General features: G+C 39.7%; 1 protein-coding gene across 1 annotated transcript; it reads right to left on the bottom strand.

The window, feature by feature from the left end:
- Positions 1–290: 290 nt before the first annotated feature.
- Positions 291–7,501, bottom strand: LMOD3 (leiomodin 3). The gene is made up of 2 exons (XM_027121367.1): positions 5,676–7,501; positions 291–3,266 (listed from the first exon to the last, which is right to left on the bottom strand). Exons 1-2 carry the CDS (start codon positions 5,967–5,969, stop codon positions 1,824–1,826), a joined length of 1,737 nt encoding a protein of 578 aa, XP_026977168.1. The 5' UTR covers positions 5,970–7,501; the 3' UTR covers positions 291–1,823.
- Positions 7,502–11,552: the final 4,051 nt, after the last annotated feature.

The following is an 11,552-nucleotide window of genomic DNA, read 5'->3' on the forward strand; positions in this document are numbered from 1 at the left end:
GAGTGGGGTCAGATGATCATTTAAACTTCATTCTCTTGTCTACTCTGAATCCACGTGCCACCTTTAATGCAGATTTTAAAAAGATTTCTCTTGGGCTTCCCTGGTGGCGCAGGGGTTGAGAGTCCACCTGCCGATGCAGGGGCCATGGGTTCGTGCCCCGGTCCAGGAATATCCCACATGCCGCAGAGCAGCTGGGCCCGTGAGCCATGGCCGCTGAGCCTGTGCATCCGGAGCCTGTGCTCTGCAACGGGAGAGGCCACAACAGTGAGAGGCTCATGTACCGCAAAAAAAAAAAAAAAAAAAAAAAGATTCCTCTTAATGTCATTTTCTGATTGTCTAGCCACCAAGGCATCTTGGATTTGCCTTGACAACTGGTTACAGAGTGACAGCACTAGCCTCTCTCAAAACAACACCCTGATCCATCCCCTACAGAGGTCTGGCTGCCTGGAGAAGAGCAGGTACAAAAAGTGTTGATGTTGTGCCCAAGGGCAGGCAAAGGCCTCTTGCCTGATCTCATGTGACCTCTAGTGCTGTCACCTTGCCCCCTGCCCCAAGAAGAATCAGAGTCCCTCTAAATCATAGTTGAAAGTCATCTTTGATTCAGAAGAATAAAATAATGAAATGTTGTCAATTGTGCATTACTAGGAGATGGGAATAAGGAACATACATGTGTATATATGAATAAGAACCAATTATATTGGGTTGTTTGGGGTTTTTTTCTTTTTTGTGGCCACGCCACGCGGCTTGCAGCATCTTAGTTCCCGGACCACGGATTGAATCTGGGCCCTCGGCAGTGAAAGTGCTGAGTCCTAACCACTGGACCGCCAGGGAATTCCCTGTATTGTTTGAGAATATAAAACTCTTTAAAAGCAGCAGAAGAAGAAGCTTACATGGAAACCTGTTTAAAACATCTTGACAAAAACTGACTCTCTATGATGAAATAATATATTGACTATTTTGTCAATGTAATATCTTGGCTAAATTACATACTAGATTTTAAAACAATAGTTAATTATCAACCACCTGTGGTCTTTGGACACGCACCTTTCAGCCTCCATAAATGCTGCCATAGTAATGACTATAAAAACATTTATTTCTATAACTTAAGCTGCAAGGAATAGAACATTTTCGCCTATCAGCATGAGTAATAGTGAATCATAGTAAATATGAAAACTGAAATAATAGTAAAATATTTTAAAGCTCCATTTATTCATAGAGATATTAATCTGAAGTTTATTATTTTCCGCCCACCTAAAAAATAAAGAGTATAATTGCAATTGCAGGTAGTCTCCATTCATCTACTAAAAAAGAACTGTTTTTTCAAGCACTATGGAAGCACTCATCTACAAACATTGGCCTAATTAGGCCTCACTCTTATTTATTCCTGCAGCAGGTCCCTGGGGATCTCTGCTTGTGTCAGCTCTGTGTGGCTGGAGTGAATAAAAGCTTGACCCTGGACTCAGAACTGGATTTCAAAGTCAACTCTACCACTTCTGAGCTGTTTCTCCTAGACATGTTTTTTAACATCCCTAATCCTCAGTTTCCTTTTTATAAAACAGGGAGAATAATAATACGTGCCTTATAGGGCTGTTAAAGTGACTGTAAAAGTTAATTCGTATAATGAATCTGGCCCATAGTAAGTGCTCAACAGATGTTAGCTATTAGTACCATCGTTACAGAAGTTACATAGATGTGTGTCTTTGAGGATAACTAATCATTTAGATCTACCAGTAATGCTGACGGATTTCCCTCAGTTAGTGACAATCTCCTGGTGTCCAAATGAGCAGGGAAGAGAGTTGGGAGACATTTATCGTGGTGTGTGTTCACCATTTCTCCCACCTCCTACTTACAGGTTTAAGATAGGCGATGTTACTGTGACGAATGTCGTTCAAGAGCTGATCTCTGGGGGTGATTTCCACCAGCGGGGGTGGCCTATTTCTCGGCACTGGTTTGAGCGTTTTGATCACGTCTTTGAGGTTGGTTTTCTCGGCTGATTCTCTGGCTTCCGGCATCCGGGATTTGCGCTGGATCCTCTTTAGCTTTACCATGCGGAAGGTGTCAGTGTCCGGCCTGTACTTCGGAGCGTGCGATGGCTTTTTCGTCATTTCATTTTGTCGACTGAAGGGGACTGCGTGGGAGCTGGGAGGTCGAGGAGGAAGAGGAAGAGGAGGCTGGAGGAACTCCTGCGTCCCAGAATCGGGCACTGGTCCCCGCAGCGTCTCCCACATCCCAGGTGGCAGCCCCAACCCGTTCTCCAACATGGCTATTAACTTTCTCTGCTCTTTGAGTTGCTGCTGTTTCTGTTCTTCTTGTCTTTTCTGCCTTTGTCTATCCTGATTCCTGGTGAGCAGGTTGGTTACCACCATTCTGGGTCCTGGAAGCTCAAAATGGTAGCCCATCTTCAGGAGAGTGTCATTTGCCTTCAGAAGCCTGGCTATCTCCATTTCAGCATGGTGGCCCAACATATGCCTCTGATTGTGGAACCGAAGTTCGGTTAGTGTCTCATTAAACTGGAGACACCTCATGATGGCCACGATTCCCTTGCCTGTGATGAAATTGGACTCGACGTTAAGAGTGGTAATGCTCCTGTTTTCACGCAACATGTTGGCCAGGGCGAATGCTAGGTTCTCATCTGCACCCACGTTGGCTAAACTGAAGGTTTTGATGTGTTTGTTTTTCTTCATCGCGTTGACAAAGTCCAGCAACATTTCTTTGGGGATGTTTTCAATGTTGTTCAGGTTGAGTTCCTTCATGTCAGGGTCATTTTGTCTCACTCGCCTTAAGCTCCCATCTAGGTCCGTTTGGTTTCCGGAAGGTCTTGCGCTTACCTTCAAAAAACTGGTATCTAGAGCTAGCTTTTTGGGATCTAATTTTGATATTTTTTTCTCACTTTTTTCTTGGGCCTCTGGTCTGTCTTTCTGTTCTTCGGTTACTTTATCAGTTACCTGTTGGCTGTTGTTCTCACCATTTCGGATTTGCTCCTTTACCTCACCTTCCTCTTCTCTTTTTGTTTTCTCATCACTCTCTTCACTGTCCTCTTTTCCCTCATCTTCTTCATCTTCTGTATCATCTTCTTCATCTTCTGCATCATCTTCTTCATCTTCCACATCATCTTCGTTATCTTCATTACTTGTTTCTTGGACATTGTCACTGCCCTGTGATTCTGTTTTATGTGCAGTGATTTCATTATTAAGCTTTTCTTTTAAATACTGGGACACATTTTTATTACTTGTGTCTATTTCTTCATGCTGTTCTTGAGTTTTTCCCTAAAAGAGAAGTTTATGAGGGTTAGAACACATAGCAGGGTTTATGAGGGTTAGAATACATGTCATGAGGGTTTCTTCACATAGAAATATGAAGAGCAGCACTATTTACTGGAGAGAATAAGAAGATTTATTACTAAGTGAAAAAAGGAAGCAAATAAGCTGTAGGCATAGTATTCCATTTGTTTACGTATTTATGTGTATACATATATAGACACAATATATATCAAAGTTTATAAATGTGTAGAAAAAAACAGACTTGTAATGCTTACCAAGTAAGTACTTATCTCTGAGGAAGAGAGGTAACCATTGAGATAACTGAGAAAAGGAAGGATCGAGGGGATTTTCACTTTTTACGTTATATAATTCTAGACTAAGTTTTTTTTAAAACCAAGTACACATATTAGTTTTTCAAGCAAATACAACAAAAATAAAGATAAATTTTTATAGGCACACACAGGCACGAACACAGTTTTTGGCTGTGTTTTTCTCATCCCCTGTGTTAAAATTAAGCCTAGTTAATTTTGTTTTCAGACCCTCTATTGTTTTTAAAGATGGGGTTCAGTTCCAGAAGCAGTTAAAAATTATTTGTTTTGAAAACCTTATGGATTTATCCATTCATTGAAATCTTTGTTTTGTATATAGCTGAATAGGCATCTTTGTATTCAATAGCTCTGTGTTACACAATAATTTCCTTATTGCCCTAACCAAAATTTACATAATATGTTTGCCAATCTAATGTAATGTGTACAACAAGTTTCCCTGAAAATAAGATACTGTGGGGAAAATGAGAGCAGTTTGATATTTGGAACATAACAAAACCCTTAAACTTTGATCTTTGTTTGCTCAGCTCTGGGAAAACTACCCTGGATACTCCAGGGACAGGCTTTATAGTCCAGTTCCTTTGGAAGGAAAGTGTCTAGGAGGCAAAGCCAGCTACAGAAGGGGACAGGATTAGTAGAGATTTAGAAACAACTGCTTAGTCTGGGAAGGAAAATGACAGTCATATCAATAATGTTTATTAAATGTTTGCATATCAATTAGCACATTTTCCCAAAATGTATGTGTACCTCATAGGTGTCATTTTGAAAGCTGATGTAGCAGTTTGACACACAGGCTCATCTGAGTAAGAACTTGATCTTGGGAGGATGAAATGGGTAAAGGAGATCAACTGTATGGTGACGGATGGAAACTAAATTTTTGGTGGTGAGCATACTGTAGGGTATATAGAAGTAGAAGTATAATGTTGTACACATGAAACTTACATAGTGTTATAAACCAATGTTATCTCAATAAAAAATAAACCTGTAATTAAAAAAAATAAGAACTTGATTTTACTGCTTATAACATTATAGGCTGGAATTGACAATTGACACCTTAACTCTGAAGCCTTCACCTTTGCATTTCTCATTTGTCTCAGCAGGGGGAGCCAACTATCAAGCTGTTTAAATTATACCAAAGGAAGAAAAAGTGTTAAAAGTACCCAATTTGTTTTTTCCTCTGAAATTGGTGTTCATATAGAACTGGCTTTTACTCTAGTTGTAAAACGTCTGCAAATTGTACCTTACACTCTAACCTGATCAAGCCAGCAACTCATTTTCTTGAGTGCGGTACATGTTTAAATTCCCCTGGCCATGAAATCAGTTTATAACTTTCCTAAAATTATAGCCAGCGTGATGGTAATGTGACAAGATATATCAATATTAGCAGGCATAACTACAAGAGACTTTACCTGTGGGGATCTCTGTCTTATTTTTGCCAAGTCATTTTTAAGTGAAACATTTAAAACAATGTGCTTATATACAAGTCCAGAGTGGACCACAATTCTACTTTTCATATAAGGAACATATTTAAAGAATGAACTATCTTTAAAACAGCTTAACATCATCAACTTCTAAATTCACCACTGATATCCAATGTACTGTGGTAATACTGGATTTTTTGGTTATTTGACTTGGTTTAATTGCAGAGCCTGTGGCTGGACTTCAGGGGGACTGTGACACCCTTGAGATTGTATGTGAAACATTGTATGTGTATGCATGTGATGGAAGGAGAGAACGGAGAGCCTTCTTCAGCTTCTTAAAGGGTTCTGTGAGCCAAAAAAAGCATAAAGGACAAATGCTTCTGGGTTATGAGCTAATTCATTAAGTATCATGCCTACAGAATATAGGCTTTCCTGCACAAGAAACCCCGTGGCAATTTTTTTAAAGAGATATTTACAAGAAATTACCACTTTTTCCTCCCAGTTATACCATGTAAGTGTTAAAGAAAGTTCCCATCTGGCGTAGGATGAAATATTCTGATTTAAGTGTCGACAAAACATAGAGTCTTGAGAAATGACAGTTACAACAGGGACACGTGCCAGCCCAGCCCAGGCAGCCATTTCTCTGTTGTATACAAATCCCCGGTTACCTTGGATGACACAAAGGTAACAGGAACACGTTCGTCTTCCAGCATGCGTCTGGATGCCTTTTGCCAATACATATAATCAACGAGAGATTTATGGTCGAAGTTCCCTGTTGGTGGCTTGTCAGTCTGATCCTTCTGAATCATTCCCACGGGAAGCCTGGGGTCAGGGGCCATCACCTCCATTTCCAACTGCAGTTCCTTAAGCTCTTCTGGGGACAAGTTGGCCAAGATTTCATCTTCATCAATCTCCCCATCAAAGAGTTCTTCTTGATCTGAATTCCTGCTGTGTTCCGACATGGTTCTTTTCTATACTTTTCTATACTTTATTAGAAAAGGAGAAATAATCAGAGAAGATATAAATAAAGAAAAAACTCTCAAGAAGTTCCCCCAGTTACCAAGCGTCCCAGGTCAATACCACCTTGAGAGATTTTTTTTTCCCCCAAGAACCCCAGTGGTGTTTGCTGAGCCTCTAGGAGTGACTGCCGCTAAGCTCAAGCCGTAACTATATTAAGCAGGGCTTGGCTGGAGAGGGTCAATTTATGGAATTACTATGCTCCTCTCTTTTCGGCAACTTGAGTCAGCTGTGCAAATCCATCTGACATTTCAGTACAGCTGCTTAGGTTTGCCAGCGAGTAACAGGTCTCCAGACTCCCTGTAGGAGTAAAATTAGTTCTCTTCCTATGTGCTCTCACATTGTCCTACACTAAGTCATGCAGCCCATACACACATACCCCAGTCCTGCAGGGGAGTCCACTTCTTTTTATTTAAATGATGAAAGCAACTTACAATATTTCAGGAGGAAAATCCAAACAGCGACCTCAGTTCTACTGAAGTGAAAAATTCATATGCAGGTGGAAATCAAGCTCTCAGGGCTTGATTCTTCACTACCATGAGACTCTGGAAGGAAATAAACCTGCACACAGCTGAGCAGAGGTCTGGCTATGTTACCCGCTGCGTAAACTGAACCTTTGCAAGATGTCCTTATTTGCATCTAGATCCTGTGATCTAACAGATGGGGACAACGAGCCCTTGAATTTCCACTATGAGTGAGGAGTTTAATGTTTTAAATAATTTGTTTTTCTTATTAAGTATCCATTAAGCCAGGATAAAAATTTAAAGGGATCTAAATTGAAATGTTAAAAAAAAACCCAAACCATTAAAGTACTGGAAGAAATCATGAAAAGATTTTTTCATAACTTCAGAGGACGATATGGCAATATTTATCCAAATGACAAATGTACATTTTCTTTGACCAGCCATTCCACTTTTAGGAATGTATCCTACAGATACACTCCCACATGGGTGAAATAATAGGTGCTCAAGATTATTCAATGTAGCAAACTACAAAACAGTGTATTGTATGTTCTTCGTGTGATAAAGGGTAAAAAGAATATATGTATATATACAGATTTTATCAACAGATCCTTGGAAAGATACACAAGAAACCAATAACAATGGATGCTACTGGAGAAAGAAATGGGTTGTCTGGGAGACAGGACTAGGAAAAAAGACTTTGTTACTGTATACCCTTTTATAATTGCCAGATTTTGAAACTTATGAACATAATGCTTATTCAAAAATATATATTTATTGTACAAAACTTAGGATAACACAGGGAAGCATAAAGAAATTTAAAATTTCCTCTTATTGCACCATTAAGAGCTACCGTCATTAACATTTTGGTCCATCACTCCAGTCAGTCCCTTCTTACAGTCATATGAGCTCAATAATCTTTTGTCATCTGTTTCCTGACTTACAAAATCATGGGTTTTTTCTAGGTTATAGTATATTCTACTACTACATAATTTTTAAAAATTTATTTATTTTTGGCTGCATTGGGTCTTCATTGCTGCACGCAGGCTTTTTCTAGTTGTGGCAAGCGGGGACTACTCTTTGTTGCGGTGCATGGGCTTCTCATTCCGGTGGCTTCTCGTGTTGCAGAGCACGGGCTCGAGGCACACGAGCTTCAGTAGTTGTGGCACACAGGCTCAGTAGTTGTGGCTTGCTGGCTCTAGAGCACAAGCTCAGTAGTTGTGGAGCACGGCTTAGTTGCTCCACAGCATGTGGGATCTTCCCGGACCGGGGATCGAACCTGTGTCCCCTGCATTGGCAGGCAGATTCTTATCCACTGCGCCACCAGGGAAGCCCTACTACTACATACTTTTTAATAACTCCCTGTTAAGATTCTTTATATGGAAGTACCATAATTTATGTAACCAATCTTCAATTATTGGATATTTGGACTGCTTTCAATGTTCACAAGCACTTCTTCAATAAATATCCCCTGTAGTTAAATATGAATACACATGCAAAGTTATTTCTTTAGGATAAATTGAATATATTCCAAGAAGTGAAATTGCTGGGTCAAAGAATATGAGGAAATTAAGGGCTTTTTATATGTATGGCTAAGTGACCCCTCAATATTATTATTACCCATCCCTAATACATATATATTAAGTTATTTGCAAATTATATATATGTTACTATTCCAATATTATACATAATTTATAATTATATTTATACATAAGTATAAAATACACATTGTCAACTTATTCTTCAATATATGTCAACTTATTCTTCAATATAAATTTATAACATTTATAAATATAAATGAATTTAAATTTATATATACATCTATATAACAAAACATATGCAAAAAAATTAAATGTGAGAAGTTTTAAGTGGACGTGCTATTATTTTCTTCCTACCCTGGGGGTTTTTTTGAACACCCCAAGATTGAGAGGCTTTTCATATATATGGCTAAACTATTCACCAGAAAGATATTACCAACTTACTTGAATGATCATTTTAAAATAAAGAACACAGATGCATAGTGACAGCTTACTATTGACCTCTCCCCTGTGAGGATTCCTTTCATCCTGGTCCTGTAACAGGGAAATAAATGCTTGGCCTCAGCAGGCAGCGAGGTAGACCACTTTACACAACTGATTTGCAGACCATCATTTCAGAGACGGAGCTTGCAAACAGTGGTCTAAAGAGACTGTACCAAAAAGAGTTTTGTGTACAAGGAGGTTTGGAAATGTTATATTCTGCAGTTGTCTTTTAGAGATTTGTAAAACACATGAGCTTTTAGAGACTCTGAGAAATCATATGTGAAAGAAATCCATTTATTTAGCTCAATATTTCCCAAACTTATTTACTTAATTCATGGGTTTTTTCTTTTAAAAATCACTAACGGGCTTCCCTGGTGGCGCAGTGGTTGAGAGTTCGCCTGCTGATGCAGGGGACACGGGTTCGTGCCCCAGTCCAGGAAGATCCCACATGCCGCGGAGCAGTTGGGCCCGTGAGTCATGGCCGCTGAGCCTGCGCGTCCAGAGCCTGTGCTCCGCAACGGGAGAGGCCACAACAGTGAGAGGCCCGCATATCGCAAAAAAATCACTAATATCCTATGTAATTACTTTCCAGAATTCATACTTTGGGAAATACTGATATAAATATAAAAGCAGGGGCTTTCCTGGTGGCACAGTGGTTGAGAGTCCGCCTGCCGATGCAGGGGATGCGGGTTCGTGCCCTGGTCCTGGAAGATCCCACATGCTGCGGAGCAGCTGGGCCCGTGAGCCATGGCCGCTGAGCCTGCGCGTCCGGAGCCTATGCTCCGCAACGGGAAAGGCCACAACAGTGAGAGGCCCGCGTACCACAAAAAAAAAAAAGTATAAATAAATAAATAAATAAATATAAAAGCAGAAGATCTGGAATTAGTCTGCCAGATTCAAACCCCAGTTCCACTCCTTAGTAACTATGTGATACTGGGCAACTTAACCCAAATTCCTCATCATATAAAAGAGATCTGACAGTAATATTTATCATATTCAATTAATGAGGGAACTAAATGAGGATACAGATAGATACTGAACTAGATATAGATATGGAAATTAAGTAGGATGGTGCATGGCACAGAGTAAAACCCTCAATAGATGTTATATATTACTAGTCTCATATTTCATGGGTAACCACAGAAACATGTAAAGAAAAACAAAGGCAGTTGTAAAATGTAATACATTTAATAAACCACTTCCATGATAGAAACCATTATATTAACAGGAAAAAACAAAAGCGCTTTAAAAAATCTTGCTGTTCTTACAGAGAGCAACTCAGAGGCTTTTAGATGGCAATGTGTATAAATAGAAAACCCACCATTTGCATGTAAGTGTGAAGCTATCCTCAGAAAGTGATCGGAATTGTTGCTTGTAAGCTTTTAGATTCAAATTCTATTCTGGTGACCAAATGTTTTTGATGATCACACACATTTAGAAATTTCTGTAAGGGGTGCCGCTTCAGCTAACTTCCATCTTGCTGAATGAGTTGGGAAAGTGGGTACATCTCTCCCAGCTGCTCCCACTATGCATTTCATCCATATGCTGACAGGGCAGGTTTTGCTGGTGTAATTAGCCTCATTTGACACACAGATGATTTAGTTGTGCTTTCTCTTAATGATGTTTCCCTGCCACCTCAGCAGCTTCTCACATCAGAATCCAGCTATGATGTCAAGAGAAAGTAACAAGCTGTAGGATAATCGACTGACTTTTTTACAGCCAGATAGGGCATCACAGATCAGAATCTCTTGCAGAGGTTTTTAAGTGCATGGATGCCCTGGGACCCCCAACCCCCAGAAACTACTAAATCAGAATTCTCAAGTTTGGATCCAGGAATCTGTATTTTTGGAAAACTCTCTAGGTGATTTTGATTTATAAATGAGTATGAGAATCACAGCACTATTGCAAGCCACTCATTTTACAGATCAGGCTCAGAGACCTTAGGAAACCGCATTTGATGATGTTCAGAACATGCTACCCCAAATATAGCACCTTGACATACTGAATATTTTAAGCTGAAGGAATTTGAGAACGAGCATGTGCAGGAAGGACTCTTTGACCTTCCTCTTCACCCCTGAAGCAGGTCATAAGACCCTCCTGTGATAGGAGCATCCTCACCTCTGAAAACAGAGGGACCAAGATGAATCCAAAGAAACAGGCCTTGCTCAGCTTCCCCTAGTTTACTGTCTTTGTTTATACCCTTCTGTCCTGTCACATTTCCCCATGACTTTCCACTTCTCTTCAAACCTAGTAATAAAAACACTTGAGCAGAAGCAGGAAGAACTACAATCCTGCAGCCTGTGGAACAAAAACCACATTCACAGAAAGATAGACAAGATGAAAAGGCAGACGGCTATGTACCAGATGAAGAAACAAGATAAAACCCCAGAAAAACAACTAAATGAAGTAGAGATAGGCAACCATCCAGAAAAAGAATTCAGAATAATGATAGTGAAGATGATCCAGGACCTCAGAAAAAGAATGGAGGCAAAGATCGAGAAGATGCAAGAAATGTTTAACAAAAACCTAGAAGAATTAAAGAACCATCAAACAGAGATGAACAATACAATAACTGAAATGAAAACTACACTAGAAGGAATCAATAGCAGAATACCTGAGGCAGAAGAATGGATAAGTGACCTGGAAGACAGAATGGTGGAATTCACTGCTGCAGAAAAGAATAAAGAAAAAAGAATGAAAAGAAATGAGCACAGCCTAAGAGACCTCTGGGACAACATTAAACGCAACAACATTCGCATTATAGGGGTCCCAGAAGGAGAAGAGAGAGCGAAAGGATGCAATAAAATATTTGAAGAGATTATAGCTGGAAACTTCCCTAACATGGGAAAGGAAATAGCCACCCAAGTCCAGGAAGTGCAGAGAGTCCCATACAGGAGAAACCCAAGGAGAAACACGCCGAGACACATAGTAATCAAATTAGCAAAAACTAAAGACGAAGAAAAATTATTAAAAGCAGCAAGGGAAAAATGACAAATAACATACAAGGGAACTCACATAAGGTTAACAGCTAATTTCTCAGTAGAAA

This window comes from Aethalodelphis obliquidens, unplaced genomic scaffold, assembly GCF_003676395.1.
Source record: "Aethalodelphis obliquidens isolate GAN/ISIS:26980383/991018 unplaced genomic scaffold, ASM367639v1 scaffold22, whole genome shotgun sequence".
Taxonomy (NCBI): Eukaryota; Metazoa; Chordata; class Mammalia; order Artiodactyla; family Delphinidae; genus Aethalodelphis; species Aethalodelphis obliquidens.

What these genes read in the sequence shown, in the direction of transcription:
- LMOD3 (XM_027121367.1), bottom strand. Translation starts at nt 5,969, where the DNA reads ATGTCGGAACACAGCAGGAATTCAGATCAAGAAGAACTCTTTGATGGG. An exon ending in TTACCTTTGTGTCATCCAAG is followed by an intron (nt 3,267 to 5,675) that starts GTAACCGGGGAT and finishes CTTCTCTTTTAG; the next exon opens with GGAAAAACTCAAGAACAGCA.